General features: G+C 47.7%; 1 protein-coding gene across 1 annotated transcript in view; it reads left to right on the top strand.

The window, feature by feature from the left end:
- ELOVL5 (ELOVL fatty acid elongase 5) overlaps window positions 1-18,487 on the top strand; it is a 71,868-nt gene extending 53,381 nt beyond the window's left edge. The window contains exons 4-8 of the mRNA XM_007451934.1: window positions 9,619-9,696; window positions 10,492-10,663; window positions 12,338-12,462; window positions 14,602-14,736; window positions 16,624-18,487. Of these exons, the coding sequence (XP_007451996.1) occupies window positions 9,619-9,696; window positions 10,492-10,663; window positions 12,338-12,462; window positions 14,602-14,736; window positions 16,624-16,755 (642 nt within the window). The 3' untranslated portion in view covers window positions 16,756-18,487. The remainder of the gene's footprint in view (window positions 1-9,618; window positions 9,697-10,491; window positions 10,664-12,337; window positions 12,463-14,601; window positions 14,737-16,623) is intronic.
- Window positions 18,488-18,904: the final 417 nt, after the last annotated feature.

Here is an 18,904-nt window from a genome sequence, read left to right as displayed (position 1 = left end):
ACTCTTTCTCCTTTGCAGAAACTTCACTCTTGTTTTGCATTTTGCATTTTTTAATGTATTACAGAAACAAAATTGTATTATTTTCATAATTATTCTCCAAAGCAGCAATTCTCATGTGCTTTACCAGCTAGAAATAAATGTATATGCTGGCATTTGGAAAAAAATAAGATTTGGAAAAACACTTAAAAAGGCTTTTGCAGTTAAGAAGGAATTAAAAAGTACGTTTTTTTCTTGATCAGAAACCTTCCTCCCCAAACAAACAGAAACAATGTTGCATTGAATGTTATTGGATATGTCCCTGCGTGCAAATTTTTTTTATTTATTTATTTAGGCCAGGTATACACTTAGGAGTTAATGACTGAATCTTGACACTCTCTTGTCTTTTAGTGGGGAAATTTTAATCCATTTTCATTTAGTATAATCGTTATATTGGAATAATTTCTATCACCTTTGTGTGTATGTGTGTGTGTGTTTGTATGTTTTCTTTGCTCTTTTTTTATTCCTTTCCTGCTTTCTGTTGCATTTTTTTTTCATTTTACTGATTTAAAAGTTATTCTATTATTTAGTAATTACCTATAAGTTTTTAACATGCACCCTTAACTTAATGAAGTCTAAAATGAATTACTGTTTCTACTCCTGAACAATACAAGGACCGTGGAAGATCTGGGCTCTGATCCCCCATCTTCCATGTTATTGTTGGCAGGTGTTTCATTCCACCTCTTTCTGAGGTCCTAAACAGTCATCATTACAGTCTGTGCTTACTGATTTTCTTTGCACACTGTTCATTTGTGAAATCCATTCTTTCCTTTGAGGTCCAGTTTTCTTCTGAAGTAGTTCCTTTTCTGGGAAGGGTAAACTCAGTCTCTGTTTGAGCATCATTTATGTGACAAAATCCTTGAATAGTATTTTAGCAGGGTGCAGAATTCTAAATTAGCAGTTATTTTCCCCCAGCGCTTTGCAGATTTATCAGAGAAGTCTGCCGCACTCCCATTTTTGTTCATTTTTAGGTAGTCTTTTTCTTTCCAGATATTTCTAAAATTGTTTAAGAATGAAACAGAGTGTGCCTAGATAGTAATCCACTTTTATTTATCTCACTCAGGATTGTGTGCATCCAAGCTGAGAATTTCTGTGTTTCTGAATTTGGGAAAGTTGTCAGGCATCATATCCTCGATGCTTCCTCCTCCTTCACCAGCTCTGGCTGGAGCTCCTATTAGATGTGTGTTGGACATGCTCACCCCTACGTATTCTCTCTCGTGTTTTTTGCATCTTTATGTCTCTCCTGCATTCCTCTAATTCACTCATATTTTCAGTTGTGTCTAATCTGCTCTTTCAGCCATTTTTAGTTTCAGTTACTATACATTTTTTATTTCTTTATAAAAATTCACTGCTTGTTCTTTTTTTCACTTCATAACATGGAAACATTGGTTTTTTTCCTAGTTAGATACAACTGTGATCTCAAACTTAACCATTTCCTGTATTGCTATTTGAAAATACCCTTTAAAAAATTTTCTTCCAGCTATATCTGTGAGGTCATGCCTCTGGGAATAATTATTATATCAATGTTAATTTTTTTTTTTTTTTTTGCCCACACTGCACAGCATGTGGGATCTTACCCACGCCCCCTGCATTGGAAGCGCAGAGTCTTAACCACTGGACCGCCAGGGAAGACCCTATGTTAAATTTCTTTACCTTTTTTAAAAACAAAAACAGGACAGTTTGTTGGGTGTCCCGTGTAAGCATCCCAAGCTAGTATTGCTGGGGTCATCTCAGGTAAACGTGTCTGCCCCAAATAAAAGAGATTTTTAAAAGAACTTGAATGTAAGCTCACTTCCTCTTTTCTAACTTATTTTTTTAGGGGAAGCCTCACCTTACAGTTAGGCATCAGTGGTGTTGGAGTTTTTTTGGTGTTTCATATAGCATTTCTGCCTTGTGTTAACGGTGGGGAGGTGGTTCAGCTTTCACGCGGTTTGCTGCGTTGCCAGGACCAGACGTCAGTGGTTTTTTTCTTTGAATCTTCTCTTGAAGATTTCCGATGCTGCTTTATGTGGAGGATGAGAGAAGTTGAGCATTTGACAGGAAGGGTGTTTTGCTTGTGCTTTCCGCCCCCGCTGAAATTGTGGCGTCGGTGCCGTCAACACGTCTCCTCAGGCCCCCAGCAGCACTGCCTCCCCGGCTCTGGCTTTGAAGGTCCTCGATAGAGCTGCAGAGCAGTTGCTCTGGAGACATTATATTCCAAACAGTCTTGTTTTTCTTTCCCTTCAGGCTTTCTTAAAATAGATACGTTATTGTGGAAAAAAATAAGATTTGGAAAAACACTTAAAAGACCTGGCAAGTAATTACTGAATTTTATTTAGAAATGATTTTGTTTCCCAAAATACTCTGAAAAAGACATTTAGTACTATTCTGCATTTCCGCATTAAACAGAGGTTGAAACTCTGGTGAGCTTAATACTTATAGGAAAGGCCCAACTATTGCCTAAAACACTTCTCACTCACTGTTCCCTTACCACTGAAACTCCTTGCTCAGAAAGAAGCTTCTCTCAGGGAGCAGCAGCGCCTCAGTTACCTGCCTGTCCATTTACCTGGCACTGCCCTGAGGGAATGCCTGCAGTGGGAAGATGGAGAGAAGGATTCAGCCTTCTGACAGACAGCCTTCCCCTCAGCCACACTCCCAGGGGACAGGGAAGGGATGCCTTCCAGTAGAGAGGAAGCTTTGGCTTTGTTCCAGAGCCAGGCCTGACTCCTCTAAACTGACCCTACAGACCTTGGTAACTGAGCCTTACAGCTGGTGTAAAAAGGAACCAATCTACAAATCCTCAACTAAAGCAGACTCAGTTTCTAAAGCAGGAGTCAGTAGGTAAGCTGAAGGTCTCTCTTTGTTTTTGTTTTTGTTTTTGTTTTTGCGGTACGTGGGCCTCTCACTGTTGTGGTCTCTCCCGTGGCGGAGCACAGGCTCTGGACGTGCAGGCTCAGCGGCCATGGCTCACGGGCCCAGCCGCTCCACGGCATGTGGGATCTTCCCGGACCGGGGCACGAACCCATGTCCCCTGCATCGGCAGGCGGACTCTCAACCACTGTGCCACCAGGGAAGCCCTGGAGGTCTCTCTTTGAATTCTGCAGAGGATGCTCTGGTGGAGCTTCTGTATACAGTAGGAGCAGCAGCAGTGCAGACCTAGTCACGAGCCTTCAAGCACTGGGGCAGAAAGAGCAGACATTTGTGTAGAGTCATAGCAAAGACTTATATATATAGTGCCTGCCTTACGCCAGGTGCTGGGTTCACTCACTTCATCACACTGTCACTGTCCCCTTTCTGCAGAGGAAAAGCCCCGGGTGGACCTGGGATTCGAGCCTGTGCTTCCGGCCATTGTGCGTCACTGCCTCAGAACACTGAGCCTCAGCTTGGGTTTTCTCTCCCAGCCAGTCCCATAAAATATAAAATGAGTGTTTCTTGTTGGGTATGTGGAAGCAATTTACCAGAAACCACCTCTCAGGAGGCTGAATAGTGAGACAAAAGGACTGCCAGCGTAAGTGGACAGGGCCCAGGGTCGAGGGAAGAATGCCAGACATACCTGTGTCAGGCTGGGCTGAGGACAAGCTGTTTCTTTGTGCTTTGTTCTGAAGCCTTCTCTAGTGTACAGAGCCTGTCCTTATGACATAACCAAGAGTATTGCAGTCAGCTGTAACCCAAGGGGTTCCTGGGCCTCAGTGGAAAAAAACACCTTTGGAGGTCACGGGTATGAAATTATCTTAATGGGCATCCTTCTGCTCTGGACAGGAAAGATTTGAAATTCAAAACCACATGCTTTGACTTGACCCTGTTCCATAATGGCACTGCCAATATTGGCCAGCTAAACCTTGGAGAAAGAGGTACTTTTTTTTTTTTTTTTTTTTTTTTTGCGGTACGTGGGCCTCTCACTGTTGTGGCCTCTCCCGTTGCGGAGCACAGGCTCCAGACGTGCAAGCTCAGCGGCCATGGCTCACGGGCCCAGCCGCTTCGCGGCATGTGGGATCTTCCCAGACCGGGCCACGAACCCTTGTCCCCTGCATTGGCAGGCGGACTCTCAACCACTGCGCCACCAGGGAAGCCCAAAAGAGGTACTTTTAATTTGGGAGTAGCTGATGGTTCAGTTGAAACCAAACATCTGCTGAAGATAAAGATGCAGCGAAAGGCCTGCTTTTCCGTAGAATTCTTCATGAATAGAGTATCTCCATTGTGTTCTTACTAAAGACACAAAAACAGACAAAGAAGTTCAGAGGAGCTTGGAAGTGCTGTTAGAGACATTGCATTTGGACCAAGAGTCAGGATTCCTAGGTGCTGGTCCCAGCAGGGCCACCGAGAAGCTGTGTGACTTTGGACCAGCCATATCACTACTCGTCTCTGTTTCCTTAATAAAAACATGACCTTGTACCGGTTCTAAAAAGTACACACTTGTAGATGCCCACAGGAACAGTCAAATCTGGGAAGATGTCAACCTCACACACTTTTGGTGGTGGTGCTTATTTTAGCAGAGTCCCTCAGGTACTGGGATGGTTGAATTTCAGCATGGATAGTGTCTGTTCCCGTTACCTTTCATTCCATTTCTGCTTAGGGGGAAATAACCACACAGCTCATCAAACCCTCATCACTAAATCCATTAGCCCCTTTTGGAAAGGGGTCACCTTACTGCTCTGACATCTTGGGTTGTTGGGGTGAGTGAACTGATAAGGGCCACACAGGATGACATTTTTCTGCTGAAAGTGTTTCAAATGATCTTGTTTCTTGAGATGCTTTGGTGGCATTACAGAAAGTGCCTTGGAAGTGGTTATCATGCTATAGGGTATACATTTGTGGTTAAATTGTGGTGTTAGATGAGAAAAGTCAACTCTCACCTAGACAATCAACTAGAGATGAATCACTCCGTGAACTGCATCATCCAGACCCAGCTGTGATATTCACCTCAGTTTTCTTCTTTAAGTGAAAAGATGCATGAAACCACTTTTGGTTATTGAATTTGTCTCATAAGGAGAGAAGAAAGCTTCTAGCTAGGCTTTAATTATAGCTCTGCACACGCCCATGGCCTAATTGAAGTTTGCTTTACTCCAGAGAAGGAGTGGTGGTTCACAGCGGTGCTGGGTGTGTCTTGGTTACTGGGCAGAAGCCAGGTGTAGGGTACTTAGTGCTCCCTCGGTTGTTCTTGAAGTGGCCGGTGGGATCTGGAGCTGGGGCGGTGGTGGCCAGCTGCTCACTGTGGCCTGCTTTTCCATTGGAGCACAGACCGGCCCTCTCGGGGTGATTTCCAGAAGTCAAGGTAGAGCCCTGCCCTCACTTCCAGTGCCTCCCCTTTGGTCCCACCTCCCGGGCCCTCCCTGGGGCTGCAGTGTGATGAGCTCCCCAGAGCAGCTCTTGGAGGGAAGCCAGGCCTGGTGAGAGCACTGTCTCCTCTGAGGCACTTCTCTCAGGCTGGAGGGAAGGCCAGGCCTTGGCTGAGAGCCTCCAGGGTCTGTTACTCAGACATGCCGTTTTTTTCTGATGGGAATGGAGAGAGCAGGACCCTGATACTGGCCACTTGTACAGAGGGTGGCTGAGAAGCTTAGGTGAATAAACTTGAACTCAGGTGCTTGATCCTCATGTGTTAAATATCCTATCCCTCTTGAAGCCAAGGATATTTTAAGAATTAAACTCCGTGTCACCAGTATGACATTTAATGAGGACTGGTTTTCATCTTGTGAACGGAAACCTTTATTTTCCCCTGCAAATGAAACACTGGGCCTAGATTTAAGGGGCAAGAAGCAGCACCTTGAACACTTTGTTTGTTGTTATCGAGCAAATATTTGTTCAGCATCTCTTATGTACGAGTCCCCGTTCCATCTCCCCCCACCCCTGTGAAGGATTCTGTGGATGCAGATGTGCAGCCACAACCTCTGAGAGCTTACAGAGGAGCTTCAGACAGAGCCAGTGACGGGTCTTAAAGGAGCATGTAAGCACATAAGTGTAAGTCACGGCACCTAGGCTCAGAGGCAGGAGACTGGCTTCAGCTGGAGTGCTCAAGGGAGCAATCATGAAAAACAATAAAATTTTAGCTGACCTTTGAAGGATGAATAAGATTTTGAGAGCTGGAGATGGGGGTCCATGGGTGCAGAGAGCACTGCAGTTGAAAAGGATAAAGTAGTGGTCGTTTCTAACAGTTGCTGTGCTTATCCTCTATACCAGGTTGGGTGAGATGAGCATTACACACATCTTGTTAACGTCTCACGGCAGCCTGAACAGGACAGAGTGTTTTTTTTTTTTTAATTTATTTATTTTTATATTTATTTTTGGCTGTGTTGGGTCTTCGTTTCTGTGCGAGGGCTTTCTCTAGTTGGGGCAAGCGGGGGCCACTCTTCATCGCGGTGCGCGGGCCTCTTCACTATCACGGCCTCTCTTGTTGCGGAGCACAGGCTCCAGATGCGCAGGCTCAGCGGTTATGGCTCACGGGCCCAGTTGCTCCGCGGCATGTGGGATCTTCCCAGACCAGGGCTCAAACCCGTGTCCCCTGCATTAGCAGGCAGATTCTCAATCACTGCGCCACCAGGGAAGCCCAGAGTGTTATTTTTATCCTGTTTGAAGAGTGAGGAAAATGAGGCCTAAAGAGCTGCCATCTGTTTTTGTAAATAAAGGAACAGGCATGGTTTGCTGTTTCATGGTACTTTTTGTGCTCCCTCCCTCCCATTGATGATGTAAAAGAACTACAGGTTTCTGCTTTTAAGGAAAGGCTTCTGTGAACAAAGATTTTACATTCTCTTCTGGTGTTTTTGAAAGTTGTTTTCCCTTTTTTACTGCCAGGGGGTAAAAGCAGATGTGCTTAGAGGGGATGCCCAGAAGTGGTGACGAGTTTGCTTTGAAGTATTCACACTGTCTCTCCTAGTTGCTCCTGTGACCAGAAACACGGAATCATGAAACAGCCAGCTGGGCTCGAGGGGTGGGACTTCCTACAAGGGAAACAGATTTTGCACTTGGAGAATGTATCTCACCTGGGAGAGGCTCACACCTGTGATCTAGGCTTCTTTATCTCCATCCTTTAACCCAGTGGAGTTCCAAAAATTCTTTCTCTGTACCCTCCAGCCACAGAAGAAAATTTATCAGCGCCCTCATGAGGTAGAAGGAAGGGCAGCAAAGAACATTGTGCCAAGATGACACCTCTCTTCCCTCAGGTTTCCACCCCAGCGCGGGCATGTGCGCGCGTGCGCGCGCACACGCACGCACACACACACACACACACACACACACACACACGCAGTCCACTTTAGACTCAGGCTTTGTATCTTGATGGTTGGGACTTCTGATAGGTCTGCATGCGGTGTGCTTAACTGGCATGACTAGGAAGGGGAAGACCAGAAAGATAATATACCTTCCAATAAATTACCCATGGGTCTGGTTTTTCAAAGATAGTATAGTGTACTTTACGTGTGGTCTGTTTTCAAAAAAATCTTAGTAACTGTAGAAAATTAAAACAGAACCTTTGGAAATAATTTAATCCAGCCTCATCTGCTTACAGTAAAGAATGACCAAGGCCCAAGGGAATTAGCTGGCGTGTCCCAGGTTGCTCACTGGCTCTGGTACTTCTGCTCCCTAATCCTGGGTTCTTTTCATCATAAAATGATGGGCTGGTCTTTGACTGCAAAAACCCGTGTTAGCTCTTAAAGGAGTTAGTAGAGGAAAACCAGATTGAAGCCGGGTGCTGGCTTTTGTCTCTGAGGGTGGAAGTTTAACCATTTGTCTTCAGACCTTTGTGATCAGCTGATGTTCCCTGAGGGTATCTGTGTGCTGCCGCCCTTCTCCCCCAGCCAAACTCTGTTGGAGGACAGTGTAGGGGAAGGTGGTCAGTGCGAGGTTCTGAAGTCCTGTGTCTTGGTTACATCTTTCGTGCAGCGCTGGCAGGTGAACCATTTCTTACGTGAATCAGGTAGCATGAAACCAGTGGTTCCCACTCCTAGTTTCACACTGGAATTGCCTTGCAAGCTTCTGGTTTAATGGTCTGGGGGACGCCAGGCATTAGCAATTTTTTTTTTTTTTTTGCGGTACGTGGGCCTCTCACTGTTGTGGCTCTCCCGTTGCGGAGCACAAGTTCCAGACGCGCAGGCTCAGTGGCCATGGCTCACGGGCCCAGCCGCTCTGCGGCATGTGGGATCTTCCCAGACCGGGGCACGAACCCGTGTCCCCTGCATCGGCAGGCGGACCCTCAACCACTGCACCACCAGGGAAGTCCCCATTAGCAATTTTTAAAAGCTCCCCCGGTGAGCCTGTCCTACAGCTGGAATGGGAACCACAGCTTAACAGTTCTCAAACGTCAGTGGCATCAAAAATCACCTGTGAAACAACCTGTTTTCACACCGTGGAGCTTCACACCCAGAAATTTCTGATTCAGTGGGTCTGGGGTTGGGCCTGAGATTTTATATTTCTAGCTAACTCCTGGGTGATGGAGCTGTTGTTTCGGGACCACACTTTATAAACCACAGGATTGGATTCAGGTATTTGCATGTCTTTTGAGTTCCCACGTGATGCTGGCGCAGCTGGACTAGGGAACACGTTGAGAACCACACTTGGGGGCCCAGTGGCCGGTTCCTCGTGTTGGCTCCCCAGATGAGCTCAAGCACGACAAGACAGACCACCTGAGGTTTCTCCTCCCATGGCCCCACTTGACCACCAGAGGGAGAGCCACCGGGAACAGTTGAGGATGCCGAGGCTTCAGGAGGAGGCGGTGAGCTGCGGTCTCCATGGAGAAAGGCGCATCTCGTGGGTGTCTGGCTGGCTGGAACATAATGGACACGCACAGGGTGGTCAAATCACACCTTCCTTCTGGACCGTTGGAGCAGGTCCTTAGGTCTCCCCCTAGCCGGGCGTCACCCTCATGTGTGGGTGAGGCAGCTGAGGCCCTTGTGGAGAACTGGCGACCCTGCAGCTCTGCACCCCAAGTCCGGGGTCCTCGCTGTGCCACCACAGTGCCTATTCTGCCGCAGGTGAGTTCTGAGGCATGGGCACAGTTCCTCAGTTCGCAGAGGTCTCATTCGTGGATCCGGAGATGACACAGCAGCGGAAAACAGTGAAGAGGCTCAGGCTGGACTCGGTTGCCCCAGGCTTGCAGCAGGGGGGCTGCAGACCGGCATCAGGATCACCTGGGAACCTGCTAGAAGTAGGAATTCTTGGGCCCCACCCCAGACCTGCCAGACCAGAAACACTCCCCAGCAATCTGCCTTTCACTGTACCCTTGAGGTGATTCTGGTCCTACACACTCAGGTTTGAGAAAGCCTGTGGTTTCCCCTGAGGCCGTGGCAGGGCAGGACCCAAGCCCATGATTGGAAAACTCGGGCCTCGGAATTGGCGAGGTGCCTGTGACGGGCCCAGGGGAACTGAGGGTTCTGGAGAGAGGCAGCCTGGCAAAGCAGGGCCTGCCCCTTGTGAAATTGAGTCCCTAGTCATTTAAACCCCCCTTGGTTCACACTCCCTTGTCATTATGCTTTTTTGCCCGGAGCAAACTTGCCCCAGCACAGCCCAAGGGCAGTCTGCACAGATTCTCAAATTAATGAACTTTAATTGAATAGGGCTTCTCCTGGTTCTTATTTTGTTGGTGATTAGCGGTTTCCCTTTTTCTTTCTTTCCCAGTTAGTGGCGGGAGTGTGGGAAGGCCAGTACAGCCTCTTCTGTCAGGGCACACGCGGTGGAGGAGAAGCGGACATGAAGGTATCGTCTTTCCGTTTGCTTGTGTTTTAATAACTAAACTGTTCAAAAGACAAGATGGCCATCCGGGCAATCCCTGTGGGCATTTTTAAAAGCAGTCTGTGCACATGGTATGAGAACTTAAGCAGCATGAAAAGTATAGAATGGAAACAATAATCTCCCTCTCTGCAAAAAGTAAGTCCTGTTAACAGCTTCCAGGGAAGAAGATGTGCATGCATTTATCAGTATTTGTGCTCTATTTATATAAACAGGATCGGAAGGATGTCTTAAGTGTTTTAATCATTCCTCTAAGTGGCCTCTGAGTGTGGTCTGCCGGTTCCAGCTTCCACTCTGGCGTGTTCTTTGGGTTTTGTTTTTAACAAAACTCTGCAGCCTACCCTCAGCGTGGCAGTCATTTCCTTAGAGACCCCCGTGTGGCACGTTTAATTGGGCAGAACCTGGTACTGGATACCCTGATTCCTTTCTCCCCCTGCCTCGTGTCTGTCACCTGCCCCACGCCAGCCCCTGAAAGCAGAAGTGCCTTTCACGTGGTTTTCTTCCTCCGATGGCTCTGCAGGCTCCTTCCAGAGGAAGCAGGAGGCCGGCAGGGATCTGTTAAGAGTCTTGAAAGGGGTTGGTGGACCTTTGAGAGCTTTCCCTGCCTTCACTCCCCCCAGCCCCCCACCCAGCCCCCGGTGTTCTGCTTAAAGGCGCTGCAGAGTGACTGGCTTTGGCAGGGCCAGTCGGGGGGAGCGGGGGCGGTGGGATCCTGGGGTTGAGCGCAGAACCCGGAAGACGCTGACGGCCCCTTCCTCCTAGATCATCCGCGTGCTCTGGTGGTATTACTTCTCCAAGCTCATTGAGTTCATGGACACCTTCTTCTTCGTCCTGCGCAAGAACAGCCACCAGGTCACAGTCCTGCATGTGTACCACCACGCCTCCATGCTCAACATCTGGTGGTTCGTGATGAACTGGGTCCCCTGTGGCCACTGTGAGTCGGGCATCTTTGGGGACAGGTGTGAGTGGAAAGGCTGAGCTGAAACTAAGGCTTTGAGAAAAGGTGTTGTTTCTGTAGATATCTAGGTCACGCCTTTGAACGTGGTGTCCAGGTTGCCTTTAACGATAGTCTGCGTGGCCTGTGCACTCAGCAAGCTGACAGAACCTTTTTCTAGTTTGGTGCACATCCTGTGCTGATTTGGCAAGATGAGGGAAAGACCAGATTCCCAGCCTGGGGCACATGAAGAAATCAGGACAGAGTTTCCTATTCCAGATTGTCCCTGATCCTTGTTCCCCTATAATTTGGAAGATGTTTGACTGACAGGGACAGACCAGGAAGATGGAAGCACACCATGGAGTGGGCACCAGAGAACAAGCTTTAGCTGTAGTACCTCAGGGAGTCTGCACATACTCTGATATAGTGACCCTCGCCTTCCTGAAGCGTGTTGAGCTGAGCAGCTTCTGTGACAAGCACCAACATTTGAAGTAAATTCTCAGAAGGATGTGGACCGCTTGTAGTCTGAAGTGTCCTATAATTTCCAGAGATTTAAGTTGTCCCGGTCAGTTTCAGCCCAGGAGTTCTAACATGTCCCAGTCAAAATTCCTGCCATCCATCACCAACAGATTTTGACCAGGACCCCTTGAGTCTATTCACAATATGTTTTTCCCCAGGATAGCGCCACCCTTGATTAACTTGGCCCACCAGGATTCACATAGAGGATTTTAGAACCAGAAAGGACTTTCCAAATACAGCTCCTTCCAGTTTGGGAGAACCCTGAGACAAAAGAAGGGTTGGTAGAGCTCACACCTCATGGCCGTGGGTTACCTGACTTAACTTTCTAATAGAAACGGCACCTCCCCACATTAGAAGAGGACTTTAAATGTCAAAGATCCCACAGGATGACAGATCATCACCAGCCCCACCTGGCCGATGAGAAACAACCAGAGAATGGACGTGACTTGTCCAAGGTCATGTGGCCAGTTACTGTCATAGTCCAGCCTGGTGCGTCTGACCGCACAAGGGGGAAAGCTGGTAGCTTTGCTTGATTGCTTACTGTGGGGGCAGAGGGCGGAGAGTCTGAAAAAAGACCTGCTCGTCCTACTGGAAATTATAAATTAAGACGTAAATAATGGGTCTCTCATCTCTAAGGAATGAGGCCCTGGACTCTATTACTGATAAGAATATATGGCCTCCGCACTGCAGTCCTGGGGAATAATTAGGAGGTGATTTCAAAGACCTCTCCAGGCCTCAGCAAATGTGTAGAGACGGCCAGCTTTGAACGTGCCGCCCGTCGGCTGTCTTCCCCACGTCTTCAACGCAGCAGTCAGAGGCACTTGGGCAGCTGCCTCTGGGAGTCACTGGGGGCCTGGCAGCAAAACCTTTAGGTGCCAGAGTGGGGCAGGTGGTCTCCTGACTCCTGTGCTGGATGCCCACCTGGTAGCTGCGCAACAGACCCCGCGCTTAAAGCATCATGACGACTGCCTTCCCTGGGTGGAACTTGAATTCTGATTGCATGCCCGTGCAGTGCCAGATTGCTGCCGCGGTGTCTGCCAGCCCCTGTTCAAAAACACTTTTTTTTGATTTAAAAGGAATCTTGGATTTTATCTGTGACCTGTTACATATAAAACATTGAGGCATGCTCCTCCCCAATTCCCTCTGTTCCTGCAGCTTATTTTGGTGCCACACTTAACAGCTTCATCCATGTCCTCATGTACTCGTACTACGGTCTGTCGTCCGTCCCTTCCATGAGGCCGTACCTCTGGTGGAAGAAGTATATCACGCAGGGGCAGCTGGTGAGTGACGTGGCCTCTCTCCCCCAGGACTTGCCACCTGGGGAATGCCAAGCTCTTCCTGGGGCGTTCTTGCTGCCCTCCTGGCTTCATTGTTGTTTACTAGCACCTAAGATGTGGCTTTCCCATCCTCTCTCTCTCGGTCCAGTTAAACTCCTTGAAGTGGGCAGAGCAGGGCATCGTGTTCATTTCAGTCGATGGAGAGACCGTGCCTGTGAGCGTGCAGCTAGTTGGATTGCGGAGCAAGGATTAAATCTAACTCTCTGACTTCAAGTTCAGCCATTTGTTCTGAGTTTGTGCACAGAGCATATGTGTGTGCCCATGTTTTCTAATCAGAACCCGAATCCAAGGTGAAATCTGTGTATGTGTTTCCAGGATTTGCTGGGAGGAGCGTGAGCCCAGGGCGCTAGCTTATTAGGCAGCAAGGATGCAGGTGCCGAGCGACCTCTCGGCCTGTGTGGTGGTGAGGATGGCACTGCTGTGCCTCAGGTGACGGCCCCCTTCCTGGGCCCACGTGCCAGGGCCACCCAGCAGCTGTTCGCACTTGGTGGTTATTTCCCACCGTCCTTCTTAAAGCTTTCCTCAGCTGTCAGTATATTATACACCCTATTCCTCTCCCTTCCTGATTTCTTTCATAAGCTAGTTATTAACACTATTACTACTCACGTTAAAATCCTGACATTTGTTGAGTTTACTACGTGCCAGGCTCTCACGTCAAGTAAGCAGTTTTACATGGATTGTCCCAGTAGCCTGATTTCGTGTTATTACCCCTGTTTTATAGATGAGGACATGGGAGCAATGGGCCAGAGCTAGCTAACCTGTCGATATTAGGTATTAAACTCTTGGCCCTGGCCTTGCCTTATTGGTACATTTTTTTCTAAGGAAACCAAGCTGATTCAGATCCCTCCAAGCCAACTGCGATTTTTCAATATTGAAAGATAACCTTCTGGGAAAAAAAAATCCGAGGAGACCTTCTGAGCTGCTTATGTGTTTGGCGTTTCCTTATCATCTCTTTGCCAGCGGCTGGACAGTCCTTGTTAATTTTCTCCTTACCCACCTGTGAGGAAGGATAATTGTTCTTCAGCCTCCTTGTTACACTTGAGAAGTGACGCAGAGATCGATTTGCTCCACGCAGCTTGGCTCTGCAGAAGCAGAATTTAGAGCAGCCTGGAGAGTTGGTCTCCCATTAGGCTCTGCCCTTTGAGGTGGAAGATTGCACCCAGTTCGCCTAGATTTATTCTACACACCACTTACAGTTTCTTCTCCGTCTAGAATACTTAACCTTAAAAAAGGAAACAAACAAAAACAAAAAACAGTTCCCTACATGGAAGCACTGGAAGGTGGGCCCGAAATCCAGTGGGCAGAGCCCTGCCCTCCACTGTTAACTCCTTAAAGGAAGCAGCAGCCATGCCTTATCTTAGCCCCTTCTCCCCATTTCCCTAGGCCCTCCCCCTGCTTCTCAAGATTGACTTGTCAGAAATAATCTAGGGAATTAACATTATATGCCAATCAGAGTATAAGTCTGTCTGCCAGCCTCAGCCTTCACCAAACCAGAAGGTCCACGGATAAGGATGGGGAAAGTGTCCCGTGGGATTGCACGTCCTGCGGTGAGGTCCCTCGTCCCTCTAAACATACACCCCACGCCCATCCTTCCTTTACAAAGAAAACAAAAAACAAAACTCTTGCATCTCCTATACTGTATTCCTGAAGTGTGTGTATTAGGTTTTTTAAACACGTTTTCCATTTTTCCCTCCAGCTTCATTGAGATATAATTCACATATAGTATTGTGTTAAGTTTAAGGTGTACAACGTAATGATTTGATACATGTATCTGTTGTGAAATCTACCCTCAGCAACTTCCAAATATACAACGCAGTGTTGCTGGCTATTCCCCAAGCTTTAGAGAAGATGGTTTCAGTAGTTGGAAGGGGAGGAGTGTTATACATAGGACCCATTCAGATGTATAACGAGTTTGGGTACGTTTAGCATATGCACCCTGTTTTTGAAATGACCTCTGTACCTACAGAAAGGTTAATAAGTGTTCCTTCCCAAACTTGGGGGTGCGGGGTAGAGCGCCCATCTGGCGGATGCCTTGACGCTGGGCCGTGGCCGCGTGCTCAGCTGTGTCTCCTCCCCCACCAGCTACAGTTCGTGCTGACCATCATCCAGACCAGCTGCGGGGTCATCTGGCCGTGCGCCTTCCCTCTTGGTTGGTTGTATTTCCAGATTGGATACATGATTTCTCTGATTGCCCTCTTCACAAACTTCTATATTCAGGTAAATCTCACTCTTCTGTGGCGGTTGAGAGTTGGGGGTCCTTGCAGCCAAGGCCCTCATTCGTTCCTTTAATGGGGAGCCCCTGCCTTGGTGGGGCTGGGGTGGGGGTCACTGCCAATGTAGGAGGAGGTACTGAAGTCAGTCCAGGCCTCTGGAGTTCCAGGTCTTCGATGAGGGAGGCTCAGGGTCCCTGTGGGAAAGCAGAGCTGTCCAGCAGGCCCCATACCGCTTCCCTCATGGCCACTGCAGACCCGCCATACGTGAGTCTCAGCCCCATGTCCCTCAGTCCCACTGCCCTAAACTTTGGGGCTTAATTAAATGTCTGAAGAAATTTCCATCACAGACCCCAGTTATAGACAGAAATCAGCCTTTCGTCCTGGTTCTCTTACACTTTCTTTCCCCGCTGCTCAGGTTTGGGGGTACGGCTCGTCCCCAAGTGCATGATGTGATGTAGGTTTTTGCTCATGGAAGGGTCTGTTTAGGGCAGATTACCTACAGGGGAGCCTGACCTTTTGCAGCCACTGTTGACTCCCCTGTGTCCCGTCACCCCTGGGGCTCGTGTGTTCGTGCTCCATGGGCAGGGCCTGGTTCTGGGCAGGCATATAGGGGGTGGTCAGGAGCAAGGACAGAGGGAGTAAAGCCGGGTCACATTGAGTATCCCTCCCCCCCCCGCCAAGGCCCTCATTCGTTCCTTTAATGGGGAGCCCCTGCCTTGGTGGGGCTGGGGTGGGGGTCACTGCCAATGTAGGAGGAGGTACTGAAGTCAGTCCAGGCCTCTGGAGTTCCAGGTCTTCGATGAGGGAGGCTCAGGGTCCCTGTGGGAAAGCAGAGCTGTCCAGCAGGCCCCATACCGCTTCCCTCATGGCCACTGCAGACCCGCCATACGTGAGTCTCAGCCCCATGTCCCTCAGTCCCACTGCCCTAAACTTTGGGGCTTAATTAAATGTCTGAAGAAATTTCCATCACAGACCCCAGTTATAGACAGAAATCAGCCTTTCGTCCTGGTTCTCTTACACTTTCTTTCCCCGCTGCTCAGGTTTGGGGGTACGGCTCGTCCCCAAGTGCATGATGTGATGTAGGTTTTTGCTCATGGAAGGGTCTGTTTAGGGCAGATTACCTACAGGGGAGCCTGACCTTTTGCAGCCACTGTTGACTCCCCTGTGTCCCGTCACCCCTGGGGCTCGTGTGTTCGTGCTCCATGGGCAGGGCCCTGGGCTGGGCAGGCATATAGGGGGTGGTCAGGAGCAAGGACAGAGGGAGTAAAGCCGGGTCACATTGAGTATCCCTCCCCCCCCCCGGGGGGGGAGGGGCACAGCAGCATGTTTGCCCCTCCCTGCGCCCCATGCAGACAGACACCTTTCCCCAGATGCACCTGGGGTGGCGGCTTTGAGTTGCATTCACATCTTGCTGGGCTGGAGGTTCATGCTACACTTTGGGGCAGTGACCAGGTATGAGGGAGGTTAAAGGATAGGGCCCGACGAAGCTGAAGCCACACCTGTTTTGACTGCCCTCGTGGCAGAGCACTTTGTACGTAAAGGGCCGAAATAGTTGCTGAAGTCATGAGGCAGTTTTGAAGGCAGAGGATGTGAGTGACAGAAGGTACCAGCGGTGGGAGCGTGGAAGGGCAGGGCTGAGTGAAGTGCAAATTGTGTTTTCTGTCTAACTCTCAAATAACATTGATACAGTGAGCCTGTGACTCACTGAGCTTACCCAGGCCGAGCTTCAAAAAAATGGAAGTGATTGAAACCAGTGGCAAAGAAACATTTTCCTGGTCGCTTGACCACAGACGTTGCTTCTTGACATGATAGCACTGGTCCCCAAAGGCTCTAACGTTAGGGATGCAGCTGGGCCCCCGCCGTGGTTCCCATCTGCCCTTATGCCTTGCAGACCTACAACAAGAAGGGGGCCTCCCGGAGGAGAGAACACCAGAACGGCTCCGTGGCGGCCGTGAACGGCCACACCAGCAGCTTTTCTTCTCTGGAAAACAGTGTGAAGCCAAGGAAGCAGCGTAAGGACTGAGGCCCAGGGGTTGACAGCCTCTGAACCCCGTCGTCTGATTGTAAGCACAAATGAATTGTGCCCAATGCTCGTTAACAGCTGCTGTAACTAGTCGGCCTACCATAGTGTGACTCACGTAGGACCTCTTCCATCAGTTCCAAACCCCTAGGAAATGTAGACAGATTACCCAAGTAGGCATAAGATTTTTAACATTTCTGGGCTGTCACCGACCCCTGCGCTAGACTGTGGAGGGCGTGTTGTTGTAGTACACACGACACTGCTGTTGCCTTATTAGTTATAACATGATAGGTGCTGAATTGTGATTCACAATTTAATAACACTGTAATCCACACTTTTTTTTTTTTAACTGTAGACCATGCATGTGATTGTAAATTTGTATAATAATCGTGTTACAGTAGAGAAACACACATGCCTTAAAAGTTAAAAAACAGGGCCCAAAGCGTATTCGTTTAAATTAGGGTATGTTTCAAGTTTTTATTCATTTCTAATAGCTCTGTTCAGAAAAATCAAAGACCATGACTTATGAAACTATCGTGTGACACATAGTTTCAAGTGACTTGTACCTGTGAAATCGGCACCTTCAGTTTTGTAATATCGGCTTTAAATCAGGCAGGTTCAAATCTAGTGGAACAGTCAGTTTAACTTTTTAACAGATCTTATTTTTTTATTTTGAGTGCCACTATTAATAATGTAAAAAGGGAGGGGGGGTTCTAAAGCAGTCTTGATGAAACTTAAAGTATATATTCTTTGTCTTCAGGATTTTAGGAAGTGTGTAGGATGAGTAGGCCGTTTTAAATTTCAGAATTGCTTAAGTGTTTTTATACAGGAAACGAAGCCCATTTTGCTTTCCACTTGTGAGAGAAGATTTATACTTTTCAAGAGAGATGATTAAATGTTTACCATTTGACAGAGTCCCATAGATGAGTAGTGGGGAACTGGTTGCCAGGGTCCAAATTTGGGTTGATTTCTGTACTATTTGTTTTGACACAAACTTCCTTTGAAAATGTGCCTAGCTTACCAAAATGAATTAAAGGTGGGGAAAGGACCTTAGAAAAATTTAAGGTAAAATTAAACAGATAGCTGCAGCATGAGAGAACTGGGGGATTGGATAGAGACGGTTTGTTTAATGTAAATCTAATAGCACCTGTAATTTTTTTATCCTGCTTCAAATCTAAAGATTTGTTTAGAGATACTTGTTTAAAAATAAGACTGCTTATCATAAAATCATGTCTCATACCCTAGAGGCAGTGGTCAAACAGATAAGGACTGTTGTGTGTGTCATCTTAAAGTGTTGGAATTTAGCCTCTGAATACCTTCTCCTTCGGAGGAAAAAAACATTCACTGAACCACTCGTGACACATCTGAGAAGGTCATTGACAATGTGTGAACGAATTGTTGGTTTGATATTTATGTAAATATCAGTTTATCATGCTTTAATTTTGCACATTCATATTATAGGGAGCCAGTTGGTTCTCTTAATTAGTCTTGTGGGATTTCTGTTTGGAAGGAGTCACAGCATCTGTTTACATTTACCTTATCAAATCTAGAATGTGTATATTTGTAAATGTATGTCTTCCTAGGTACTAGTTTGCAAATGTCTTTACATATTTCAATACAGAAAGTATAACATTCAGTAGTGTGCTGTCAAAGTGTGCTTTAGCTCATCTGGATATACCCACAATGTTAAATAATGTCTAAACATTAATCATTAAAATGTTTTTGATTACCTGTGCTTAGTTTTACATTGTTTATATGCTGCTAATTCTGAATGACTGGAGAAAAATCCGCTTTCTTCACCATCTAGGAACTCACCCAAATAGATGTAAATAATTCAGTTTGGAAGGTTATATTGTGGCGCAGCTCACAGGAGGAGGGATCGATCCCCACATCGTAAGACATGGTGGTAGCTGAACCCCAATTCCTTCCTCTAAGCCTTTCCCAGTTTCCCCACTAAAGGCCCCAGCTCGAAGTCCACTCCTTTTTCCTTCCTGCCTCCCTGCCCCAGGCTATTAGAGTTACTTTCCTAGATCTAGACCAGAGGTCTGCACATTCTTTCTGTAAAGAGCCAGATAGTACATGTTTTAGGCTTTGCAGTCCACCCTGTCTCTGTCCACACTGTTCAGCTGCCTTTCGTACAGAGCTCCAAAGC

The sequence above is a fragment of the Lipotes vexillifer genome, unplaced genomic scaffold (assembly GCF_000442215.2).
Source record: "Lipotes vexillifer unplaced genomic scaffold, Lipotes_vexillifer_v1.1 scaffold147, whole genome shotgun sequence".
NCBI lineage: Eukaryota > Metazoa > Chordata > Mammalia > Artiodactyla > Lipotidae > Lipotes > Lipotes vexillifer.
The sequence above is the reverse complement of the archived record's forward strand: the minus strand, read 5'-3'. Positions and strand labels throughout refer to the sequence as shown.